We start from the raw sequence: 26,643 nt of genomic DNA, 5'->3' as shown, positions 1-26,643 counted from the left end.
CTCCTCCCGTCGTTGAGGGAGTAACTGTAGCTGCTCTCTCACACTCACTCCATCTCCCATCGCTCTGCTCTGTCTGAGCCTCTCGGCTGAAGCCATGCAGCTGCACTCTCACACGCAGTCCTGTTCCTCTTCAAACATTATCAATGTTTTATCTCTCCCTGGGGCTGGAACTGTATCTACTTCTCCGTACGTACGCTGGCTCAGGGCTGCTGGGAGTATCTCTGCTCTTTCACTAGAGATGAGGGTTATTACCCTAAAAAAGGAGCCCTGAATAGCTGAGGGATTGCCCTGGAGATGGAGAGAGGGGGCACTAAACCCCTAATTTACAGGAAGCAGGCAGACAGCATGCACATTGGGGCTGTTACTCTTGCATATACACGTCCTGTAAACTAACACCTTTAAATACTTTTTTAGCAAGACGAATGTTCTCCGTAAGCTGGTTTTATATCTGCTGTTGGGGTGGCTTCCAAGACAGTCAATCACCAACTGCTTCAGTAGTGCCGTCTTTACTCTGGATACTTTAAGCTAGGGGAGTCCGAGAGAGAAAGAGGATATATGAAAAAGAGAGATGGAAGAATATGGATGAGAGACAGACAGAGAGAGAGATGCAGTGTTGCATACCCCTGCAGCTTCTAGAGTTTTCTTTAAGGGCTACACGTGCCAGCTCGACTTTAATAATTGAGGGTGGTGTCACGGGAGGGGATTGAGTCTGAGCTGGAGAGGGCCCAATCAGCAGAGCCCTTTCACTACATGGCCCGGGCAGAGTGTGTGTGTAACACAGACACAGTGTGTAACACAGAGAGGCTGCCAAAGCAGAGTGTGTCAGTCAGCCTGCTCTGCAGTATGTGTCTACAACTCCATGTATTTGTTGATATGGGGGTGTGTGTTTGTGTGAAATTCTGTGTATGCAGCTATTCATGTGTGAACGCATGTGTTTGTGAGTGCCTGTGTGTGAATGTGTGTTGAGTATGTGTATAGGTGTGTGGAGAAGATGAGAAAATGGTGGTGTCTCAGTAGTAAAAATGCTGCTACAGGTGTAGAGCACAGCCTAACGCAAGCATGCACACACGTACACACGTACACACACACACATACACACACAGACACACACACACACACACACCTTATAACCAGCTGTGATGCTGGAACTGAAACAAGAGCTCAGTGAATAATTCATTAAAGGAGTCAAATGACTGAAATATGTTTTCCCCACAATGAAGAGTCATTTGAGAGGACAGTGCAGTTCGCTTTTTCCCATTCTTTTCTATGGGTAGTTATTCTCAGACGAACCAATCCTGTTGTTAATATTGTAATATTATTGAACCAATAGAATACCCAACTTCAAGCACATTAAAGTCTAATTGCCTTTCATGTTCTTGGGATATTTTCAATGGAGTGAAATAAAAACAATAAATGCTCTCACTTTACCTAATTAAAAGCTGGATCCTCTTGAAGTGGGCTTTCCGAGCTCTTGCAGAACGTATTTCAGTCCAAATCGCCAAGAGATGTGTTTGCACGTGACCTGACTGTAATGACTTTATGCGAGCAGCTTCTCTGTCTCCCAGGCCCCTCCCAGGTCTCTGGGCAGTGCTGCTCTGCTGTAATATTCCTGTTGGCTTGTGTTCGGGGATGCACCGACGCGTTTCACCACTGATACCGATCTCCGATTTTATGCGCTTTTCAGGCATGCCTACCCAGATAATCACCTGATCTCATGAATGTAAGAGGCAATGTCATTGCAGCGTGCTCCCGGTGATAAATGAAACAACGATGCAATTCAAGGAGGAAATTAAAGGCTTTTGGGTGACGTGCGCGTAGCAGCACTCTCCGGAACTTTCTTTTAGGCGGACGAAGGAGCGCCCCCTCTTGGGAGTAAAATAGCCAATTTAAACACTGGGCTCATATTTTTTCGATGATCTGCCGTAGAGCATACAATCGAGCTGATCCGATTGTGTGTTTTCAGGCTCAAATCGGCCGATTTTGAGTCTCTAACGATGGACCTAATAGTGTTCCTTCACCTGATATTTACTCTGTTCTTACTCTGACAGATCATCTTAGAAATGACGTGTCACTTGGTTGGGAGATTATTCTTGTTTAGCCCGCTCTTGTCCCCTCCTGCTTTTACCCTGTGCGTGTTTATTCTATTCTATGAGATTCCCTGTCCATGACTTTGTGAGGTTTGATTATTAGGCTCACCTGCTTATACGGACTTTGTGGAAGCAAAAAGGCACCTCTCTTTCATACATTGAATTGATGAGTGCTTGTTCTATATGTGTGAGTATGCTTGAGAGGTGACCGTTGATGTGGTATACATGGTCTGTATGTGCCTGGGCCTACGCTGGGTGTATGTGTGTGCGTGCGTGTGTGTGTATGTGTGTGTGTGTGTGTGTGCATGTGTGTGTGTATGTGTGTGTGTATGTGCGTGTGTATGTGTATGTGTGTGTGTGTATGTGTATGTGTGTGCGTGTGTATGTGTGAGTGGGCTCAGGAGTACAGGGAGTGTGTGTCTGCGGGGGACGACATCACAGAGGAATTCCAACTGTCACTGTAAGCCCATTGGTTCCACCAGAAGAGAAGTAATCAGAAATGGCGTTCGCAGAAACCCTGCACAGATATAAAAACAAAAGGTGTCTCCAGTGTGGCTTCTGTTCTTTACACTGGTGTTTCTCTGATGCTTTGAAACTGTAAAAAACTTGAGTATCACATCGCTCAAAATTCAAATGAACCAAAATCCCACCACTATCTCACCTGTTGGGCTGTGAGCAAGCTTTTTAATCTGCCTCTGTGTTCATATTTCTGCGCACCTCCATCTTCTGCATATCTCTCTGCTGGTAAGCACACATACTCTTGTCAGCCATTTTGGGGCATCTAACAGGTTGCGGGTTGGACTGGTGCAACACTGCTTTCCAAGTTAATAATTATAATAATACAAATAATAATAACAATAATGACATGAAAAAACATGCCATGGAAAATAACAAACAAGATTATAAAAAGAGAATAAACAGTAAAAAAAATAACAAAATATTGGAAAGATCCAAGAAAAATCATGCGTGGCCAAAAACAAGTCAAATATTGTAGAAACCCTGAAATGTGTAATGGTGCTATAAATAACTCTGGAGCTGTAATGGCAGTGTGACACACCAATGAACACAGTCAACACAGCTCAGTGTGGCTGCAGCAGGGGCACGACCTGTGAAACACACACACACACACACACACACACACACGCATTTACACAAACGCACACACACACGCATACACACACACATGCACACACACACGCACACACACACACACACACGCACGCACACACACTCACACACACGCACGCACGCACCCACTCACATGCAGACGTGCACACACACAGTGACTATGGCTATCTGTTGATGCCATTGTGCAGTCAAGTCATTCTGAGTGGGTTGCCATAGGAGATGGTGATTGAGTGGCAGCCTGTGGAACAGTGATAAAGGGAATTGGTCTAGGGACAGGTGCACACAAGACTCATTGCACCCTGTCCTCGACCCTTGAATCACTGACATGTCCTGTGGGAATGGCATCTGTTTCCTTTGGTGTCCACAGAAAGAGCAAATCAAATTTGACACAATATTCAATCGTTGTCTTTGGCTGTGTGTGAGTCATTCTACCTTAGACTGGTGGACTGTCACAGAGTATGAGAGTGTGGACATCATTCTAATAACAGTATATACTATAAACTCTACAGGATAGTATAGAGTTTGTGAAATACATTTCTACAGTGACATTGTTACAGTGAGAGTGTTGTACAGTAGTGTTACAGTGAGAGTGTTGTATAGTAGTGTTACAGTGAGAGTGTTGAACAGTAGTGTTACAGTGAGAGTGTTGGAACAGTAGTGTAGTATTGTACAGTAGTGTTACAGTGAGAGTGTTGTATAGTAGTGTTACAGTGAGAGTGTTGTACAGTAGTGTTACAGTGATAGTGTTGTATAGTAGTGTTACAGTGAGGGTGTTGTAGTGTTACAGTGACAGTGTTGTAGTGTTACAGTGAGAGTGTTGTATAGTAGTGTTACAGTGAGAGTGTTGTACAGTAGTGTTACAGTGAGAGTGTTGTATAGTAGTGTTAAAGTGAGAGTGTTGTACAGCAGTGTTACAGTGAGAGTGTTGTATAGTAGTGTTACAGTGAGAGTGTTGTACAGTAGTGTTACAGTAAGAGTGTTGTATAGTAGTGTTACAGTGAGAGTGTTGTACAATAGTGTTACAGTGAGAGTGTTGTATAGTAGTGTTACAGTGAAAGTGTTGTACAGTAGTGTTACAGTGAGAGTGTTGGAGTGTTACAGTGAGAGTGTTGTATAGTAGTGTTACAGTGAGAGTGTTGGAGTGTTACAGTGAGAGTGTTGTATAGTAGTGTTACAGTGAGAGTGTTGTATAGTAGTGTTACAGTGAGAGTGTTGTATAGTAGTGTTACAGTGAGAGTGTTGTACAGTAGTGTTACAGTGAGAGTGTTGAACAGTAGTGTTACAGTGAGAGTGTTGAACAGTAGTGTAGTATTGTACAGTAGTGTTACAGTGAGAGTGTTGTATAGTAGTGTTACAGTGAGTGTTGTACAGTAGTGTTACAGTGAGAGTGTTGTAGTGTTACAGTGAGAGTGTTGGAGTGTTACAGTGAGAGTGTTGTATAGTAGTGTTACAGTGAGAGTGTTGTATAGTAGTGTTACAGTGAGAGTGTTGTATAGTCGTGTTACAGTGAGAGTGTTGAACAGTAGTGTAGTATTGAACAGTAGTGTTACAGTGAGAGTGTTATATAGTAGTATTACAGTGAGAGTGTTGTAGTGTTACAGTGAGAGTGTTGAACAGTAGTGTAGTATTGAACAGTAGTGTTACAGTGAGAGTGTTATATAGTAGTGTTATAGTGAGAGTGTTGTAGTGTTACAGTGAGAGTGTTGTATAGTTGTGTTACAGTGAGAGTGTTGTATAGTCATGTTACAGTGAGAGTGTTGTACAGCAGTGTTACAGCTGAGTGTTCTGTATCTCTTCTTGCAGAGCAGCCAGAGCGTTTGGAGAGTACCTGTCCCACACTCACCCGGAGAACCGCAACGGATCAGGTGACCTTCCTTAACCTGGCCTGGCTCTGCCCTTCTCTCTCCTCTCCTCTCTTTCATACAGATCACACCGTCCTCCTATCCGTCTTTCCTGTCAGCTCTCTGCTCACATTCTAGACCTGCTTTCTCCTCTCATTCAAAAAAGTGCTCCACTGGCAGCTCACCCATTTTACGGAAAACCTTGCCAAAAGGCTGACCTCATAAGACAAATGGCCCTGTCTCCTCTCTCTCTCTCCCTGTTTCTTTCTCTGCCCCCCCTCTCTCTTTCTCTCTGAAGATCACCTGCTGTCCGACAGCTACATCGTGCAGGACTCCGACTCGCCGGATAACGGGCCGACCAAAACCTGCCCGTCCAGCCCCGCCCTCACGCCGCCAGCCGGCGAATCAGGCCTGAGCCTCACGCCGCAGGCCACGCCCTCCTCCTCCTCGGCGCGCCGGCGGTCCCTGGAGTGCGGCTTCCCCCGGCAGCGGGCGCAGCAGCGGGGCGGGGTCTACACCATCACCGGGGAGCGGGGCATGCTGGGAGGCCGGGGGAGCAAGGAGAGCCTGGAGCTGGAGGTGCTGAAGGCCGGGCGCGACCCCAGGGCGCCCTCCTCCTCCTCGGCCTCCTCTTCCTCCTCCCCGCTGCAGCACCACAAGCCCAAGGGCGAGGGGGGGGGCGCCGCCCATCACCACGGCAACCATCACCACAGCAGCCAGCAGCACGTTCACAGGCATCACCACCACCACGGCCACCAGCCCTCGCAGCCGCTGCAGAGCTCCGTCAGCGCGCACAACCTCCGGGGCTGGGGCGAGGCCGACGGCCGGGATGGGGGCGCGCGGGACCCCTGCGGTCTGGGCTGTGAGGCCTGCACTGAGGGGGGCGCCCCCTCACACAGCCAGCGCTCCCTGGACCTGGAGAACAGCTCCAGAGACCCAGGCAAGCAGCCCCGGGCCGTAGAGCCAGTCTGCCGCGCGTCTCAGGCGAACCTGCGTCTGCCATTGCTATGGGCGGGGAGCCATCGTAGAGAATTGCTATTTTTGTATTTTAATAAGCGATTATGTCTTATTTAAAAAATTGCAGTCAACCGTTATGTTGAAATACTGGTGTTTCGGTAAAAATAAACCTCAGAGGACTGGAATGCTGTGGTTATAGAGTGGACAGATGATCCAGCTCATTTGCCTGAGTGAATAACTCGTAATTTCTTCTTCTGTTGTGATAAATCCTGTGTCAGTGAAGCTAGGGATTGAGGAAGGAGGAGGGGCTCTTTGGGTGTCATCCACATTTTTCTGCCACTCTCTTAGAGCATTCAGACATTGCCCCGCACCTAGTCCTACCCTGGGCACGCCCCCAGCCCCGCCCCACCCACCTCTAACCTCCCCTCTCCTCTCCTCCCCTCTGCAGATGACAACAGCTGGTTCCCCAAGGAGAACATGTTCAGCTTTCAGACCGCCACCACCACCATGCAGGCGTGAGTATCCTACCTCCACCTGACACACACACGCTCTCACACACACATGCGCATACACACACACTCACACAGACATACAGTACTGTGCAGAAGTCTTAGGCACCCAAGACTTTATTATATATATGTTTAGTTTTTTGTTAAATATTTAGTATAAAAGAACACATTTGAGATTTCCAAATATTAATTTTCCAAAAGATTTAATTTTTCAGAGACATTTTTGTATTTAATTTAAAAAAGTAACATACTGTAAGTAATTGACCACGTTTTACATAAAATCTTGGTCAAGGCTGTCTGAGATCAGAAGCAAGGAGCCAACCAAAGTCTGCAGAACTGTGGCAAGTTCTCCAACATGCTTGGAACAACCTCCCTGCTGATTGTCTTACAGCACTGCAGGACAGCCATTTGATTCAGTTTTTAACTATTCTGCCAAATGACTAAAATGTAGTGTAAAATGTATAGTACGTTTATTTAGGACCTTTCATTGAATTATTTTTGAAAGAATCTTATCTGTACAGAATGTTATACAGGTGCCTAACACTTTTGCACAGTACTGTATGTACACACACACTCTCATGAACACACACACACACACTCTCACACACACATACGCATACAAAGTCTCTCACACACACACATGCACACACACAAACACACACATTCTCACACACATATGCATACACACACATGCACAGACATACATACACACACTCTCCTGCACACACACACGCACACATACGCATTCTCTCACACACTCACACATAAGAGCACACAAGCACAAGCACACGCACAGGCTCTGTCCCACACACACACACACACACACACACAGACATACATACAAACACACATACTCACACACGCACTCTCTCACACACACACACGCACACATACGAACACACACACACACACACACACAGGAGTAATCTCCAGTCCCTGATGGCTGCTTTAATCTCATTGGAGAGGTAATTACAATTTGTCCTTCAAATACTGCACACCTCTTATTCTCTTCTCTTATTATCTCTCCCTCTCTCGCACTCTCTCTATCTCTCCCTCTCTCATACTCTCTTTCTCTCTCACACTCTCTCTCACTCCCTCCCTCTCTCTCTCTTTCTTTCCCCCTCTGTCACACACTCTCTCTCTCGCACTCGCTCTCTCTCCCTCTCTTTCTCTCTTTCTTTCAGGACACATGATTGTTTTCTCTTGTATTAATATATTATGTATGAGGGCCTATTTTTGTTTTTATTTGTCTGTGGCGGTACCCATTTAAAATCACGGCATGACTGTAAAAGATTCTGTGCAAGTTAACTAACGGGCCACGTTTCATTAGCGGTCCCAGCGCGACATTCCATATTTCAATTACAATCCATGACAAAAAAACGTTTTATGAAATTAGTGTAATGATATGTAAAAATAAGGTGGATTTCTTCATTTTTCCTCTCTTGCATGCCTCTCTCCTCTCTGGACCACTCTGCAGGATTTCGTAAGTACCCCTCTTCCCCTCTCTGCTGCTGTACGTAAGAGAGACCCCCTCATATGGATGCTGGCTTCCCTACCCAGAAAGCCTTGCAGCCTCCTTAACCTGTACTACACCCTCTCCTTAACCCGTTACCCCTGACCCTGGGCCTCTTCTACTCGTGGACTGAATGTTTGAAGTTACAGATGGAGGTAGCGGCAGCAGTGCACTCTAAACTCCCCCAAAACCTGCACCTCATACCCCTCAAAACCTGCACCTCATACCCCTCCCCCCTCCCCCCCCCGCCCTCTCGTCCTCACAGAAACGCTATTGCTGGTGCAGGGTCATTTTAATCTTTTAATCCAAACAAGCTCCTCGAGACCTTTCCACCATATCAGACCTTTCTGATGCGCTTCACTGACAACATCCAAGAATACTGAAGAACCACACTGGAGAGGGGTGGGATCGCTGCGACCGCTTCTCTGAATCTGGGACAGAGAGAGGCGCGTGACCGCGATCTGCTCAGGCTGTAGGTTCCAGTGGGGGTCGCTGGTGCGCTCTCTGTTCTGCGCTCTTTCTGAGGGACGTTTGGGGCCTTCATTACATTATATTACATTACATGGCATTTAGCAGACGCTCTTATCCAGAGCGACGTACAACAAAGTGCAGATCAAACACAGGAACAAGTGTGAAGAGGACCCTAGAGGATAACCCTTTCAGGGTTGCCGGCAGCATTTGTCACAGACGCAGTGTGGATCCTACACCAGATAGTGAGTCCAGTTTGGCTGCAGATGTCACAGACGCAGTGTGGATCCTACACCAGATAGTGAGTCCAGTTTGGCTGCAGATGTCACAGACGCAGTGTGGATCCTACACCAGGTAGTGAGTCCAGTTTGGCTGCAGATGTCACAGACGCAGTGTGGATCCTACACCAGGTCCGTTTCATTGAGCCGTTTTCAGCAGCTGTAATCCGGGCTGATTGCGGCAGTTTTTCCTCACTGTCCGGGCCGACGCTCCCGCTTTTCCCGCTGTCTGCCTGCCACCAGTGCAGCTGTGAGCCCTCCGGCGTTAGGCTGACCGCCACCGCGGCGTTAGGCTGACTGCCACCGCGGCGTCTCGCACGCAGACACCCGAGACCGGGCCGCGGAGACCGGGCTGCGGAGACCGGGCTGCGGAGACCGGGCTGCGGGGAGAACGCCAAACGGCCGCCGGATGTTTTCCCAACACGGTCTGTCACCACATCGATACAGCTGGGTACATTTCACCGGAGCAATTCTCTCTTTACTCCTGCTAAAGACTCGCCCGTGGGTGCCATGGCTGCAGAATGAGTCCATCGGGGTTCTAGCCTCCAACCTGCAAGTTATAATCCTCTTGTATTGTGTGTTCTGCCTGTTGTTTATAGACGGGGGTCTGTATTCCCAGGCTGCCTCTGCCGGCAGACCTCCCTGCTGCGGCGCACGGCTCAAAGGCTTTTATATTTGATTGAGGCTTTTTTTAAAACAATGACCGTGCCGATTTCAGGTATTAATTCGGCTTTCACCACTTGCCTTGGTTTAATGAGCTGTTTCGCGAGCGCGTCAGGAGTTTTTGATACTCTGTAATTTGCGCATAAAGCGCTGGGTTCAATGCTATGGGGTAATTTGCTTTCTCCCGCTGCGAGGGAGAAGAGAACGTGGGGATGCGGTATGACCGTGCGCGCGGCACAAAACGAAACAACTCGGCCCGGTTACGACAGACGGTCGATCTGCTGTCAAATTTCCAAAGCGTTCGCTGCGATTACGAAGAGGCGGATCGATCAAAAATACTCACGCTTGATATCAAAACAGGGGCCCGGACATGATGGGAAACAACAGAAACCATGATTTAATAATGACATGGTAACACAAGAACTAATACATATTCCAGTTTAATTATAACTTCATAAATCAGTCAAATGGTTTGCATGCCCTACAATGGCTGTTTTCTGTTTCTATTCGTTGTCATTATAAGCAATCTTTCAGTTTCCACAAACTCTATTCGGTCGGCTGATTTTTAAATAATGTATTCATTTTACTCACTTATTTGTCTGACTGGGGCGTTGAACACTTGCACTGCAGAGTTAGCCGAAAGGCTGATATTCATCTGCGGTCCCTTGGCATGTTTGAACAATACCACAGTGGAGAAATTAAAAAAGACACTTTTAAAAATTCATCAAGCAAGTCAGGTTAGGCAGACAAACTCTCTCAACAGTGTCACCTCTGGGTGATGAATCCAATGCCTTCTGGTTATATAATTTATTGTTGTGTAATGCTTCTTGTAGGATATACAAACACACACACACACACACACACACAATCTGCAATCCCTCCAGGTGTTGAGAGAATGTGTTACACACCCTGACTTGGTGGTGATATTAACCAGCCCTGTCATTATGTCACAGAGAATATACGTATTTACCACAGTTCGCCCCTCTCCCCTTCAGTTCAGTTAAACTTCAAAAAAAACGTTATTGTTCTGCATGGGAACCTTTAGTGTTGTTAGTCTTTTTAACAATCATAATTAGCACAGTGCTTGCAGGATTCCAAGACACCAATGATTAAATCCTGTGGAATAAAAAGCTGGTTCGTACAAAATGTGAACGTCGTGTTAAGTGGACAAAGACACAGTACATTATTATTATGCTGATGGTAAACCATGATACAGTGTGCTTTAACAGCAATAAATTTACAATGGCAACAAAAAATGTGATAGTGTTGTAGTACTGGAATAAAACAATGTCAAAAATGATATTGGTATAAAAGCCGTGGACACTGTTGATAGTGTACTGTAAGTCCACATAAGGAATGAATGAAGTGTACATGCACTTGCAGACATACACACACACAAACACACACACACCCTGCTCTGATCCCCTGCATGCCATCACTCTGTGTTGGCTTGCTGCCAATGGTCAAAGCTGGGCTGTGGGATGCTGGGTTCCTGATTGGTGGGCTTGGCTGCGGGCGTGCTCGATACCTGTTCGCTCCGTTAGCGATTGATCAATGATACTCACCCCCACCCTGAGCACTAACCCCCCCCCATACTAACAAAGGCCAGTCCTCTATGACTGTGCATTCTCATCCCCACCAGTGCTAACGTGGCTCTCAGCTCCTGCCCGACCCCTGACCCCTGACCTCTGACCCCTGACCCCTGACCCACGCACGTTAATATTGTTGCGCGTCCCAGCAGGGCTTTCCGGGGCAATGCAGAGAGAAAAAGGAGAAAGAGAGAGGGAGAGTCTGCAGCCATGATCCAGAGGTACCCCCCCCTGCTGCCCTTTTTCCTGTTTATGTGTCACCCCCACTTTGGCCACACACCCGAAATCTACACCCCCCCCCTCCCGAGATACAACATACTGAGTCAACTAAGTTCTCCTCACTCCCAGAGGGCCACAGTGTGTGCTGGCTTTCATTACTCAGTACGTAATCAATGAAAGCAGTTAATTACGCAGTTAACTCACCTCACCCGGTTTCTTGGGTCTGAATTGGTTGCTGATATTAAAACAAAAACAAAAACCAGCCACACCCTGCGGCTCTGCAGGACCAGGAGTGAGGACCACTGCCCTAAATGCACTGATATGCACATCGGCACGTGCTACTCGTGCAAATGAGTCTGCACTTCCCACAGGTTGCACTGGCGGTTCGGGGTTGTGTGGATGTTTGTCAGTAGTGTGAATTAGCTTGTGAGAAAAGCCCCTCCTCGTATCGACTGTGCCCCTCTGCGTGTGTCGTGGAACTCCACTCGTGTTCTGGATGTTTCTGGGCGCCTGTGATGTTGACGCAGGCTGACTGACCTGTATAAGGGCGGTTTGATTTGCAGTGGTTAAATCTATGGTGGTAGTTGGTCTAGCCTTGTAGCAGGTGCTGTAATGGCTGTCTGCGAGCGGCTCTGGGTAAGAGTGGGTGTAATGGCGGCTCTGGGTAAGAGTGGTGCTGATTGAGCTTGTGTGAATGTGATTGAGTGAGTGTGAATGTGATTGAGTGAGTGTGAATGTGATTGAGCGTGTGTGAATGTGATTGAGTGAGTGTGAATGTGATTGAGCGTGTGTGAATGTGATTGAGTGAGTGTGAATGTGAGTGAGTGTGAATGTGATTGAGCGTGTGTGAATGTGAGTGAGTGTGAATGTGATTGAAGTGAGTGTGATTGAGTGAATGTGAATGTGATTGAGCGTGTGTGAATGTGAGTGAGTGAGTGTGAATGTGATTGTGTGAGTGTGAATGTGATTGAGTGAGTGTGAATGTGATTGTGTGAGTGTGAATGTGAGTGAGTGAGTGTGAATATGATTGTGTGAGTGTGAATGTGAGTGTGTGTGAATGTGATTGAGCGTGTGTGAATGTGATTGAGTGTGAATGTGATTGAAGTGAGGGCAGGACAGTGCCTCATTCCCTCAGCACACGGTGTGCAGACGGCTTTTTTAACATAAATCTGAGCCTGTCTGTGGACTCTACGCCATCTGTGTGTGAATTCACTGCGACTTTACAGTTCTGTACAGTGCAGCTGTGTTCACTGGGCCACTGTGAAGTGACTGAATTATTCCATACAGTGTGATTGTGTCTGTGCAGTGACTGTAGAGTTCTATACAGTGTGATTGTGTTTGTGCAGTGACTGTAGGCTTCTATACAGTGTGACTGTGTTTATGCAGTGACTGTAGGGTTCTATACAGTGTGATTGTGTCTGTACAGTGACTGTAGGGTTCTATACAGCGTGACTGTGTTTATGCAGTGACTGTAGAGTTCTATACAGTGTGATTGTGTTTGTGCAGTGACTGTAGGGTTCTATACAGTGTGACTGTTTTCAGTGTGTGTTTATGCAGTGATAGGTTTCTATACTGTGTTCAGTGTGCACATATGCAGTGACTGTAGGGTTCTGTATAGTGTGACTGTGTTCAGTGTGTGTATGCAGTGTAGAGCTCTGATAATTTGGTACAACGCCAAACTTTGTACAGAGCTATGACCACCATTAGCAACACACAATTTAACAGCCCAAGAGCACTCTGTGCCTGCAGCTGTACTGCTGACTGCAGTGCTCACAGTGGCAAGCGAGCAAGACTTAGTTCCTTAGCATCCTACTGCAACCTGCTCACATCAGTCTGCCCAAGCTAAGCAGGGCTGGGCTGGGCTTGGATAGTACTATCGGATGGGAGATGTTCTGGGAGAGCCGTCTTGTGGCTAGAAAAGCCTTTGGTGGGTTTTGACAGTCATTCTGGACCAACCAGGAATCCAGTGCCCCAAGCACAGTGATGGGACTGCTGTTCTGTAAGCAGCGTGGAAGGTTCCGGTCTACGAAATGAGTCTTCAAACTGAGGTCCTGACAGGGTCATTAAAGATCCTGTCAAGCATTGGAGAATATTAGGGGTGTGTGTTGGTTCAGTTCCCAGAAAGACTGACTGTAATCCGGTCACCCAATCATCCCCTACGTCTGAATGGCTGTGCAATCCCTCCTATGTCATTCCACCTTTCATTCTCCCAGTCGTCACTCCAGATGAAAGTCATCATTCTGTGGCATTTTTAAATTGGGGTGAATTATTCTCCAGCGGGTTCAGAGGGGTCCCCCTGACCTGTCCGCTGATGTACAGGGGGTGCGCACCTGTGCGTGGCTTTTGCTCCCGCTAATTACCCCCAGCTCTGTCGGACCGGCTCGAGATAACGGGGGTCAGAACCCCCAAAGGGCCAACGAAGGTGAAATATTCATCTTGGCTGGCAGGGGCGGCCGATATCAAATTTATTACCCCGGCTTTTTGAACCTGGAGCTCTCGCCATCCTGCTCACGCTGTCCATCAGCTCCTGTAACACTCGATTGGGTCTGATTGCAAGCAGAAGTGCCACCCGACTCTCCCCCAATCAGAACATATCGTCCATAAAAATTCACATTTCCGTAGTTCAGTTCTCGTTTGTCTGGGAGCTGGGAGAGGTCAGACTAAGAATATGGTTAGCTGTGATTTATTATTATTTAATGTGAACACGTCGTACTGGAAACTTTTACAAAAGGGAAATTGCATCAGCCTCTCTTCAGCCCCCTGTGTCAGAGGCGAGGCCTGGTTTAAACAATAATGTCTTTGAATGGTAATGGTAATAAATAAATAAACAATAAATAATACAATACACTGTATTATGGAGAGCCTTTCACACAATGAAACGAGCTGTCCAAACGCATTGATGTGATATATAGACACGTAGCTACTTCCACCGTGAAGATCATCGATCCACTTGTTTCAGCACTGGAGATAGGTGCCGTAGACATCGCTGTGTGCTGCGTCTGAAGGTGGTCCTTCTTGTCTATGAGATTTTAATATTCCCTTTCATCTCTTGTATCTTTTAGCTTTTGTAATCAGGGCTCAGACCAACAATTTCTCAATGTGATTTCGCTGTATAAATAAAGGTTAATAAATAATAATTATTATTATTATTATTATTTATACAGCAAAATCACATTGAGAAACTGTTGGTCTGAGCCCTGATTACAAAAGCTAAAAGATACAAGAGATGAAAGGGAAATTTATTGTAAATAAAAACAAATCTTAAACAGATGAGTTTTCATGTGAGGCTCATTTTCGCAGTGAACTGTTCCATAATATTGCTGAATTCACAGAAAAGGATAATTCTATTTTTATGTATATGTCTATTTTCTCATTACATTACATTACATTAATGGCATTTGGCAGATGCTCTTATCCAGAGCGACGTACAGCTGATTAGTCTAAGCAGGAGACAATCCTCCCCTGGGTTAATGCAGGGTTAAGGGCCTTGTTCAAGGGCCCAATGGCTGTGCGGATCTTATTGTGGCCACACCGGGGATCGAACCGCCGACCTCGTGGATCCCAGTCATGTCCCTTAACCACTACGCTACAGGCTGCCCTACTGTTCTTCATTCTCACACACAAAGCGCTTTACAAGAATGGGGGAGGGGGGGGGCTCTCCTCAATCACCACCGATGTGCAGCACCCACCCGGGCAATGCACGGCAGCCATTTTGCACCAGAACATTCTCCACACATCAGCTGAGGAGGACAGGGACGGAATCATTTTAGCCAGTTTAATTGGGGAATAATTCGATGGCAGTATAGAGAGAGCCAGGTTGTGAATTTAGCCCAGACCCTTTCCAGTGTTCACAATTCATTTCCAAAATATTCAGTAATCCGTATACTAGCCTATGGCCACTGCAGTGACTGACAGTAATATGGTGAAAACAAACGTATAACAATGCAGTTCCACTTTCCCAGGGTGAAGGCAGGCACGGCCTCAGACTAATAACAAGATTTACAATAGGAAATCTAGTCCTCTGGCAGCTGCTTGTACCCAAAGAGACTCACAGAAGTGCTTTTCGCATGGCACACAGTCATAGACTGCCTGTCATAGTTATTCTCTTACAAATTGGTTTCAGACAGCTGGACCCTTGAGTGATATTTTCATACCCAGTCAGACACACCACTACTGTTGCATATGGAAAAAAAAAGATATTTAAAAGATATTTGCGAAAGAAATAAATTAGACATAACAAAAAATGAGAAATACATGTATCTCAACATACACCAGACATATATTACAGAATATATTTTCAACTACATGTGATTTACAATATGTTCTGCCTTAATTAGACAATTCTATAGGCCTATTCTATTATCGTGTCGGTGTTTGATATCTTTTCCAATGCGGTGCGTGCATTTTAAACCGATGCCATTAATCAGCACTTATATTCATGAATTTGGCACACTGACTTTACAGTGGTGTCATTACGCCAAACAAAATGATGGGCAGGGTGACGCACAGTTACCTGTAATGCCACCCAGAGGCGGGAGGTTTCCAGTCCCCCGGGGAGACAGCGTGTCAGCAGGAGACAATCCTCCCCTGGAGCAATGCGGGGTTAAGGGCCTTGCTCAAGGGCCCAACGGCTGTGAGGATCTTATTGTGGCTACACCGGGGATGAAACCACCGACCTTGGGGGTCCCAGTCATGCACCTTAACCACTACACTACAGGCCGCTCATGTGCATTCTTGAATCGATAGTGCAACAACAGGCCAATGATGTATTAAAAACATTAAAAATTATGGGCAAGAAATGGTGAGAAGTATAAAACCAATATCCAGGCCAACAACCAGCTCAAAAACACAATAGATGTTATTACAACAGACAAAGCAGTTAGCATTCAGTGACTGCATTGGTAAACCAGATGCAGCATTACTGCACAAACACTTGTGCTAATGTTCCTAGTAATAATTGGTATTGGAGCAAAACAGGGAGTTGAATTAAACAGACAGAAGAAAAATCTTTTGAAAAGACAGTGAATAGCTGTAATTGCAAATTCAAGGCTTTTCAGCGGGTGGATGCATGTTGTGTGAACTTCATCCGTAGTTTATGGTGTAAACACTTGGAGTCAGAGTTTTGGGGTCAGTTCCATTTCAGTTTAATCGGTTCAGTCATGAAGTGATTCGGAAAAAACCTGTGTAAACAGAAGCCCGAGGACGTTTTTCAGTGCGGTTATTGAAACGTGGGTTCGTGGCCCTGCGGGGCGTCTTTCTGCTCTGGGAAGCGGGGGCGGTGGAGGGTAATCAGTGGCATCAGTGTGGAACGCGGAGCCACGCTGCGGAGCACGGCGGGAAGCGGGAAGCGCGGAGCTCTGAGCGCGTGCGGAGCGGATAACACCGCGCGGTTCACGCTTCCCGATCCCGCCCGCCCCGCTGTAGTTCCGTCGCACAAACGGTTCCGCCTTTCCAGCCTCTTTCCCTCCTCCCAGGTCAGCGTTTGTGTGAGGTAATCACAGGGGTCCTCCTCCCAGGTCAGCGTTTGTGTGAGGTAATCACAGGGGTCCTCCTCCGAGGTCAGCGTTTGTGTGAGGTAATCACAGGGGTCCTCCTCCGAGGTCAGCGTTTGTGTGAGGTAATCGCAGGGGTCCTCCTCCCAGGTCAGCGTTTGTGTGAGGTAATCGCAGGGGTCCTCCTCTGAGGTCAGCGTTTGTGTGAGGTAATCGCAGGGGTCCTCCTCTGAGGTCAGCGTTTGTGTGAGGTAATCGCAGGGGTCCTCCTCTGAGGTCAGCGTTTGTGTGAGGTAATTACAGGAATCCCCTGCGTTCTCTCCCACCCACACATCTCCCGCCCACGTGCCGCAGATGTCCGACCTTACTGCCGTCATTAAACGCGTGGTTGCCTGGGATATCGGAGGGAAGACACATCCAGCTGTGTGGAGAGAGAGAGAGAGAGAGAGAGAGAGAGAGACAGAGAATGTCAGAGGCACTGTTGCATACCCCCTGCAGTGAGAGAGAGGGAGAGAAACAAAGAGAGAGAGACAGAGAAAGACAGAGGCACTGTTGCATACCCCCTGCAGAGAGAGAGAGAGAGAGAGAGAGAGAGAGAGAGAGAGGAAAGGAGAGATATCTCAACCCATCCTTATGGGATCATTATAAAAATATTATAGAGTACAGATAGAAAAACATCCCTTCCACAGCCCCTCACATGATTAATGTGACACATGAATGACATAACCTCTGAAAACAAACAGGAGTGGGGTGGGGGAGAGATGGAGAGAGTGGGGTAAAGGAGAGATGGAGAGAGTGGGGTGAAGGAGAGATGGAGAGAGTAGGGTGGGGGAGAGATGGAGAGAGTAGCGTGGGGTAAAGGAGAGATGGAGAGAGTGGGGTGGGGTAAAGGAGAGATGGAGAGAGTGGGGTGGGGTAAAGGAGAGATGGAGAGAGTGGGGTAAAAGAGAGATGGAGAGAGTGGGGTAAAAGAGAGATGGAGAGAGTGTGGTGGGGAGAGATGGAGAGAGTGGGGTAAAAGAGAGATGGAGAGAGTGGGGTGGGGGAGAGATGGAGAGGGTGGGGTGGGGGAGAGGTGGAGAGAGTGGGGTGGGAGAGAGGTGGAGAGAGTGGGGAGAAGGAGAGATGGAGAGAGTGGGGTGGGGGAGAGGTGGAGAGAGTGGGGTGGGGGAGAGATGGAGAGAGTGGGGTGGGGGAGAGGTGGAGAGAGTGGGGTGGGGGAGAGGTGGAGAGAGTGGGGTAAAAGAGAGATGGAGAGAGTGGGGTGGGGGAGAGATGGAGAGAGTGGGGTGGGGGAGAGGTGGAGAGAGTGGGGTGGGGGAGAGGTGGAGAGAGTGGGGTGGGGGAGAGATGGAGAGAGTGGGGTAAAAGAGAGATGGAGAGAGTGGGGTGGGGGAGAGATGGAGAGAGTGGGGTGGGGGAGAGGTGGAGAGAGTGGGGTGGGGGAGAGATGGACAGAGTGGGGTGGGGGAGAGGTGGAGAGAGTGGGGTAAAAGAGATGGAGAGAGTGGGGTCGGGGAGAGGTGGAGAGAGTGGGGTAAAAGAGAGATGGAGAGAGTGGGGTGGGGGAGAGATGGAGAGAGTGGGGTGGGGGAGAGGTGGAGAGAGTGGGGTAAAAGAGATAGAGAGAGTGGGGTGGGGGAGAGGTGGAGAGAGTGGGGTAAAAGAGAGATAGAGAGAGTGGGGTGGGGGAGAGATGGAGAGAGTGGGGTGGGGGAGAGGTGGAGAGAGTGGGGTGGGGGAGAGGTGGAGAGAGTGGGGTGGGGGAGAGATGGAGAGAGTGGGGTGGGGGAGAGGTGGACAGAGTGGGGTAAAAGAGATGGAGAGAGTGGGGTGGGGGAGAGGTGGAGAGAGTGGGGTAAAAGAGATGGAGAGAGTGGGGTGGGGGAGAGGTGGAGAGAGTGGGGTAAAAGAGAGGTGGAGAGAGTGGGGTGGGGGAGAGGTGGAGAGAGTGGGGTAAAAGAGAGATGGAGAGAGTGGGGAGAAGGAGAGCTGAAGGATGTGAGGTGGTACGGCAGGCGCTGATCATTCATTGAAGCTCAGGAGATGGGAGCAGTGAGGAGGAGGTGGAGGAGGAAGAGGAGCAGTGAGCAGGAGGAGCAGGGAGGAGGTCGAGCAAGAGCAGTGAGGAGGAGGTGGAGGAGGAAGAGCAGTGAGGAGGAAGAGGAGCAGTGAGCAGGAGGAGCAAGGAGGAGGTCGAGCAGGAGCAGTGAGGTAGTACAGACCAGCATAGAAGCGGCAGAGAATCTGTACAATCACAGAAAGCTGCATTTTTAAAATATATATAATTAAGTTTTTATTCCTTGGTTTCGATTTTTCAAGCATGCCTTATGATGAAGAGACTGTTGATTAACAGCTGGATGTGAAACAGTGCATCATATGTGCAAAATTATCCAGATACAGACCCTTCCATTTGACAAGACTTGAGTCTGAGTCTGCTCGTTAACTACTCTGCATGCTGTAAACATTATATGGCAGAAAGCCTTGTTCTGAACCCTACCGAAACCTAAAAATGGTCCGAAGACCATTACAGTCAACCGAGAACAGGAATACAGATGCTCAGCGCTCAGATGAGCTAATCACCACCTGCTCATGACATGGATGTGTTGCCATGGGGATAAGTGTATGTACAGCAGGTGCAGTAGCATGATGGCCTTGTGCTAACAGGAAGTGGGAGTGGTCAGATTTCAGGGCATCCTGGGTACTAGCAGCGAAGTGAAAGTCCAGTTGAAGGAAAACTGAAGTTATTTTCCTTTGCTAAAATAATACATGCCACAGAACCACAGAAAACATGGATTTAGCGCAAAGAAATTTGAATGGCTGGAAAATAATTGGAGACGAAAAGTGTGAAAAGCTGACATCATAGCCTGAGAGGCCTGAGATTTTTCTGCTATGAAACAGATCCATCGATTTAGACTGGCCCACAACTCTTCATTTTCCTGATGTGGACATTACTGAAGCAAAATATTTAGATACCACTCTTGTTTCTTTATTATTTTTTAGAAATCATTATTTTAAATGTTGTATACCCTATACCCTTTTGTATGTGTGTGTGTGTGTGTGTGTGTGTGTGGTGTGTGTGTGTGTGTGTGTGTATGTGTGGGTGTGTGTGTATGTATGTGTGTGTGTGTGTGTGTGTGTGTGTGTGTATGTGTGTGTGTGTATGTGTGTGTGTGTGTGTGTATGTGTGTGTGTGTGTGTGTATGTGTGTGTGTGTGTGTGTGTGTATGTATGTGTATGTGTGTGTGTGTGTGTGTGTGTGTGTATATGTGTGTGTGTATGTATGTGTGTGTGTGTGTGTGTGTGTGTGTGTGTGTGTATGTGTGTGTGTGTGTGTGTGTGTGTGTGTGTATGTGTGTGTGTGTGTGTGTGTATGTGTGTGTGTGTGTGTGTGTGTGTCTGTATTTGTGTGTGTCTATGCATATATTTCTATATGCGGGTGTGTGAGTAGTACCTGCTCCATAGTGACACTGATCTTTCATTAGCCTGACCTGCTGCATACATGACTCCTAATTGGTTTCCCAGTGGTAAATCCTGGTAGCACGCTCTCTCATGGCCTCCTGTGACAGACAGTGGGGATGTGAGGGCCTTATTGATCATTGATGCAGTGAGGGTCGTGTCCAAGGGTGTCCTGGTGCTGACGGCGGCCATCGAAGGGCAGTTTCATTTCAGCGTCCCCCGTACTGATCGCTGGAGGTCGGGTGGACATTGACGTCAGTCTTGTTTCGCTTCAGTCCTTTTTCAAATTCATACCATTAATTGAAAATATCCCCTATAGAACATAACCCTTTGAAGAGTTGGGTTTTTTAAAATGTTTTTTTTTGTTTTCAAAATTAATTCAGTTTGTGTTGTAATGCAACTCTATTGCTTTACAGTCTATTCACATATTTGTGATCTTACATCTTACAGTTTTTTACAATCGTTTTCACACTTGTCTCAATACCATGTCCACTTTTTCAAAACACTTAACACATTCACCATATCATTAGACGATATGAACTAAACTGTGGATATTTTTGCATTGCTTTCATACTAAAGGCATTCAATCACCACTTCTTCCAAAATTCATGAATACCTCTCTCAGTCAGTGTTCACTACCAGCAAAAGTTTGTACAAATACAGCAAATTTTGCAGACATTTAGATACTCTGTTCAAAACAGTTAACTTTCGGTTCAAAACCCAATAAAATTCTGATCATTGTGGAAGGAAATATGCTGTATTTTGGCAGATAAATGAAACTATATGCTTGAAATACGAAAGACAGATCACCATCTATACAAAAGTGATCATACTTGCATTGAAATGTGCATGTATATAGGGTAAATATAGATGTAGTTGTCACTGAAGAGATTTTTCTATTATTACTGCTGTATATGTACTGCTGAAACACCTGGCTGTCATTTCAGTGAACAACCTACCCAGGTGTTTGTTGTTTGTGCCCCATTACCACATATACAAAAGGGGCCACCTTTGGATTGGCATTTGCATTCTTTAGCCTTGGTGGGGAAAATGGGTGCAGCCAGAGGTAGAGGAAGAAAACATCGTGGAAGAGCAAGGACAGTTGTGTCTGATGAAATCAGAGCCACAGTCATTGATCATGTGGTAAATCATGGTCTGCCCCTGAGGGAAGCAGGTTGAGGGTTCAACCAAACATGCCTAGATCCACAGTGGCTTCAATAGTGAGGATTTTCAGGCAAACCAACAGGTACTATACAGTATTTACAGCATTCTGACTGAAGGAGTTCAATTGATGTGTATATTACAGCAGTACTGTGATTTGAGAAGTCTCCAGAAAAAGCAGATGTATCAGAGCACATTTGTCTTTGACTCACTACAGGACCCAGCGGTTACCTCACACAGTCACACAGGGGGAAGGGGAATAATGTTTCTCAACAGGATGATACAATAGTTGGGATGGGCATTGTCAACAACAGCATCAGGCTAAGAGAAATACGCAACAACATAATCGCAGACAAGAACATATTTCCAAGCATTGACAGTGTAAGCACTACAACCATTTCAAGAGTGCTACAGAAACATCAGATCAGGATGAAACAGTTGTACACTGTCCCCTTTGACAGGAACTCTGAGGGTGTCAAGGAACTCAGGTACCAATATGAAGTTTATGAAGGTATATGTGAAGGCCTAGGACCACCACCCACATGAACAGATGTCACTTCTAGATGCAATGGCTGCTGGGTGTATGGACATAACAGTGGAACACATCCAGGGCTGGATAAGGCACGCAAAAAGATGTTTTCCTCGGTGTATAGCAAGAGATAACATTCGGAGTGATGTTGATGAAAATCTATGGCCAAATGCCATAGAACAGGATGGATGGACCAGGCCAACAGTAGACTTTTGATACTGATAGGCAGACAATATATGTGCAAATTACTGTATATAGTGAAAATATTAGTTTTTGGGATGTATTTGTTATTGATTGTAATGTATTTTGAGTAATTGATTGTATTGTATTTTTCTTTTCTGAATTACAGTATATTGCACTGTGAGAACAAACGTCAAAATACTGTAAACCCTCTGAAGAATACTGTTGCTTTTGTGATTTGTTTCTTTATCATATATTGTTTTACATTACACAGTAAAACATGTTATTCTGGGTTTCCAATATAGTAAAACTTTCATTCATTTACAGTTTACTGTAAATTTACCACACTCAGTCATGACATCTATTGTGAGAGGCAAACCAACAGATCAAAAGTTTCTTTAGCTGCTTGGCTTGAAATATTTGTGGATGCAAAAATAGAGGAAAGGGAAACACATAATATATGTATTTAGCAATGCTCCAAGCTGTTTGTGTTTTGTAGTTCATTGAACATTGAGTGACAAAGTAGTCTTATGGGAGAAAGCATATGCTATAGTTATGGCAGCATGAGTCATTTTGGGTGAAATATTAAGTGTTTTGGTGGTTGAAGTGCATTTTGCACCAAAAGTTAACTGATGTGCTCAGGTGCGTGTTTCAAAAGCCCACTGTGTGAAGAGTTTTGAAAAAGAGGACATGGTATTGAGACAAGTGTGAATACAATTGTAAAAAACTGTAAAAGAAGTTTCCTAGTTACGCATCAGTGCTCAAATTTAATCACCTCACCCCCACACACAAACACACACAACCCGCTCTCTCACAACCTCCTTCATCCGCCACACAAACCCCACCATCAATACTCCAATTTCTACACATGCAGACGCGCCCTGTTTTGGAATTCATTCCTTCTTGTGAACAGTTTTGTTTGCCCAAACTCAAAATTAAAAAAAGACAACGTACATCTGTAAACCATGGCCCCAAATAAAAAAGAGAGACAGAGAGAACGACAAGAGCACGGTACAGCTTTGTAACTTCAAACACTCGTCTTCACGGTACAGATGTTGCCCAGTTCAGTTTAGCTATTTTCAAACCGACTGTCCTGTGCAAATAAAACTTAACATTTCTTTCTCTCCATCCCCTCTTCTCCCCTTGTTTGTTTGCCATCTCCCTCCTTTCTCCCTCTCTTTCTGCCTTGCTTTTGTCCCCACATGGCAGAAACTTCCGGAAGCACCTGAGAATGGTGGGCAGTCGCAGGATCAAAGCGCAGAGTGAGTCAGACTGGACCGCACGCGCGTGTGTGAGGCGTGCCTGGCTATGCCCCGTGGCTGCGCCTCTGTGTTCCACCCCATCCGTGGTGTGGTTCTCCGTGTCCTGCATGCTAGCATGTGTGTGTGTGTGTGCGTGTGTGTGCACATATGTGTGTATGCCTGTCTGTGTGTGTGCACATATGTGTGTATGCCTGTGTGTGTGTGTGTGTGTGTGTGAGAGAGTGTGTGTGTGTGTGTGTGTGTGTGTTAGTGTGTGTGTGTGAGTGTGTGAGTGTGTGTGTGTGTGTGTGTGTGTGAGTGTGTGTGTGAGAGTGTGTGTGGGCGTGTGTGTGTGCTGGACCTTGTGGAAGGTGGAGAAGAAGCAGAGACACAGCAGGGTGTGAGTACCTGCTCTGCTGTGTGTCTCAATGGAGATCCCCAAAGTGTGGCACTGAGCATGCGGTGCTCTTTCGTCTCCCTGCTCCCCAGGAAAAGCTGCCTCTCATTCTGTGTGTGTGTGTGTGTGTTCGCAGGATCAGTGTGTGTGAGTCCCTTTCTGGCTATGTGTGTGTGTGTGTGTGTGCTTGTGCAGTATCAGTGTGTGTGAGTCCCTTTCTGGCTGTGTGTGTGTGTGTGTGTGTGTGTGTTCGCAGGATCAGTGTGTGTGAGTCCCTTTCTGGCTGTGTGTGTGTGTGTGTGTGTGTGTGTGTTCACAGGATCAGTATGTGTGAGTCCCTTTCTGGCTGCGTGTGTGTGTGTGTGTGTGACACTCTCTCCCCCTACCCTCCCCCCACCAGCGTTTGCAGAGCGCAGAGGGAAGAGTTTCAGCCGCTCATGGAGTGACCCTACCCCCGTCAAGCCTGACTCTCCACATGACTGCAGAGACAGTGAGTCCACACACACACACACACACAGTCTCACACGCACACACACACACACACACACACACAGTCTCACACGCACACACAGTCTCACACACAGTCTCACACGCACACACACACACACACACAGTCTCACACGCGCACACACACACAATCACATACACACACACAGTCTAACACACACACACTCTCTCTCACACACACACACACACACACAGTCTCTCTATCTCACACACACACAATCACATACACACACAGTCTCACACGCACACACACACAGTTTCACATGCGCACACACACACACACACAGTCTCACAAGCACACACACACACACAGTCTCACACGCACACACACACACACTCTCACACACACACACACACAGTCTCTCTATCTCACACACACACACAATCACATACACACACACACACAGTCTCACACACACACACACAGTCTCACACGCACACACACACGCACAGTGTCACACACACACACACACATATACACTCTCTCTCACACACACACACACAGTCTCTCTATCTCACACACAAACACACACAATCACATGCACACACACAGTCTCACACGCACACACACACACACAATCACATACACACACACACAGTCTCACACGCACACACACACACAGTCTCACACGCACACACATACACACACACACACACACACTCACAGTCTCTCTCTCTCACACACACACACACAATCACATACACACACTCACATGCACACACACACACATGCACACACACACTCACAGTCTCTCTCTCACACACACACACACACACACAATCACATACACACACTCACACACCCCCCCCCCCCCCACACACACACACACAATCACATACACACACTCACACACACACACACACACACACAGTCTCACACGCATATACACACACACAATCACATATACACAGTCTCACAGATGCACAGTCACACACACACACACACACACACACACATACAGTCTCACACACACAAACACACGCACATAGTGTCACACACGCACACACACAGTCTCACACACGCACACACACAGTCTCACACACACATACACACTCACATACACCAGAATTCACACATACACACACACACACACACACACAATCACATACACACACTCACACCCCCCCCCCCCCCACACACACACACACAATCACATACACACACTCACACACACACACACAGTCTCACACGCATATACACACACACAATCACATATACACAGTCTCACAGATGCACAGTCACACACACACACACAGAATCACATACACACACAGTCTCACAGTCTCACATACACACACATTCACACACACACATACAGTCTCACACACACAAACACACGCACATAGTGTCACACACGCACACACACAGTCTCACACACACATACACACTCACGTACACCAGAATTCACACATACACACACAAACACACACACAATCTTACACACATGCCAAAATGCACATGCACAAACACACATACAATCTCACACAAACACATATACTGTACACATACAGTGTCACACACACACACACACACACACAGACACACGGCCAAATATGCACGCACACACTCAAACACGCACGCACGCACATATACCACGCATGTACACACACCCACACACATGCACAAACTCATACGCACACACACAAACATGCACACAAATAAACCCAAACACACCCACGCACACAAACACATACAGTGTACACACACGCACACACACACACACACATACATACACACACACACACAAACGATAGGGTCTCTATGAAGCTCAGTACTACAAAGACTGAGTGACTCTGACCCTGTCCGTCTGTCTCCTTCTGACTGTGTGTCTGTCCCTGACTCTGTGACGCTCTGTGAGTATCTGTCCCTGCAGTGTGTGTTAGTGTGTGTGTGTGTGTGTGTGTGTGTGTGTTAGTGTGTGTATGTTTGCGTGTTTGTGCGTGTGTATGTATGCACACCTGCTCTCTCTGTGAATATCTGTTGATGCAGTGTATGTTAGTGTATGTTTGTGTGTTTGTGCGTGTGTATGTATGCACGCCTGCTATCTCTGTGAGTATCTGTTCCTGCAGTGCGTTAGTGTGTGTGTTTTAGCATGTTTGTGTATGTATTGTGTGTATGTATATATGTATGTACAGTTGCTCTCTCTGTGAATATCTGTCCCTGCAGTGTATGTTAGAGTGTGTGTGTTAGCATGTTTGTGTATGTATTGTATGTATGTATGTATGTATGTACACTTGCTCTCTCTGTGAATATCTGTCCCTGCAGTGTATGTTAGAGTGTGTGTGTTAGCATGTTTGTGCGTGTGTATTTATGTACAATTTCTTTCTCTGAGTATCTGTTGCTGCAGTGTGTGTTATCATTTGTGTGTTAGTGTGCTTCTATGTGTGGGTGTATGTATGTGCAAGCATGTGCATGTACGTTAAT

At 46.7% G+C, this 26,643-nt stretch overlaps 1 protein-coding gene across 1 annotated transcript in view; it reads left to right on the top strand.

Moving 5' to 3' along the window:
* Positions 1-26,643, top strand: part of nsmfa (NMDA receptor synaptonuclear signaling and neuronal migration factor a) — a 47,258-nt gene that overhangs the window by 11,176 nt on the left and 9,439 nt on the right. Inside the window, exons 2-8 of the mRNA XM_061262108.1 lie at positions 5,019-5,080; positions 5,355-6,050; positions 6,462-6,528; positions 8,000-8,005; positions 11,186-11,254; positions 23,283-23,335; positions 24,112-24,201. Coding sequence (XP_061118092.1) covers positions 5,019-5,080; positions 5,355-6,050; positions 6,462-6,528; positions 8,000-8,005; positions 11,186-11,254; positions 23,283-23,335; positions 24,112-24,201 — 1,043 coding nt within the window. The remainder of the gene's footprint in view (positions 1-5,018; positions 5,081-5,354; positions 6,051-6,461; positions 6,529-7,999; positions 8,006-11,185; positions 11,255-23,282; positions 23,336-24,111; positions 24,202-26,643) is intronic.

This window comes from Conger conger, chromosome 12, assembly GCF_963514075.1.
Source record: "Conger conger chromosome 12, fConCon1.1, whole genome shotgun sequence".
In the NCBI taxonomy this organism is placed as follows: Eukaryota; Metazoa; Chordata; class Actinopteri; order Anguilliformes; family Congridae; genus Conger; species Conger conger.
Note: the sequence above shows the minus strand (reverse complement) of the source record. Positions and strands in the feature narration are given on the sequence as shown.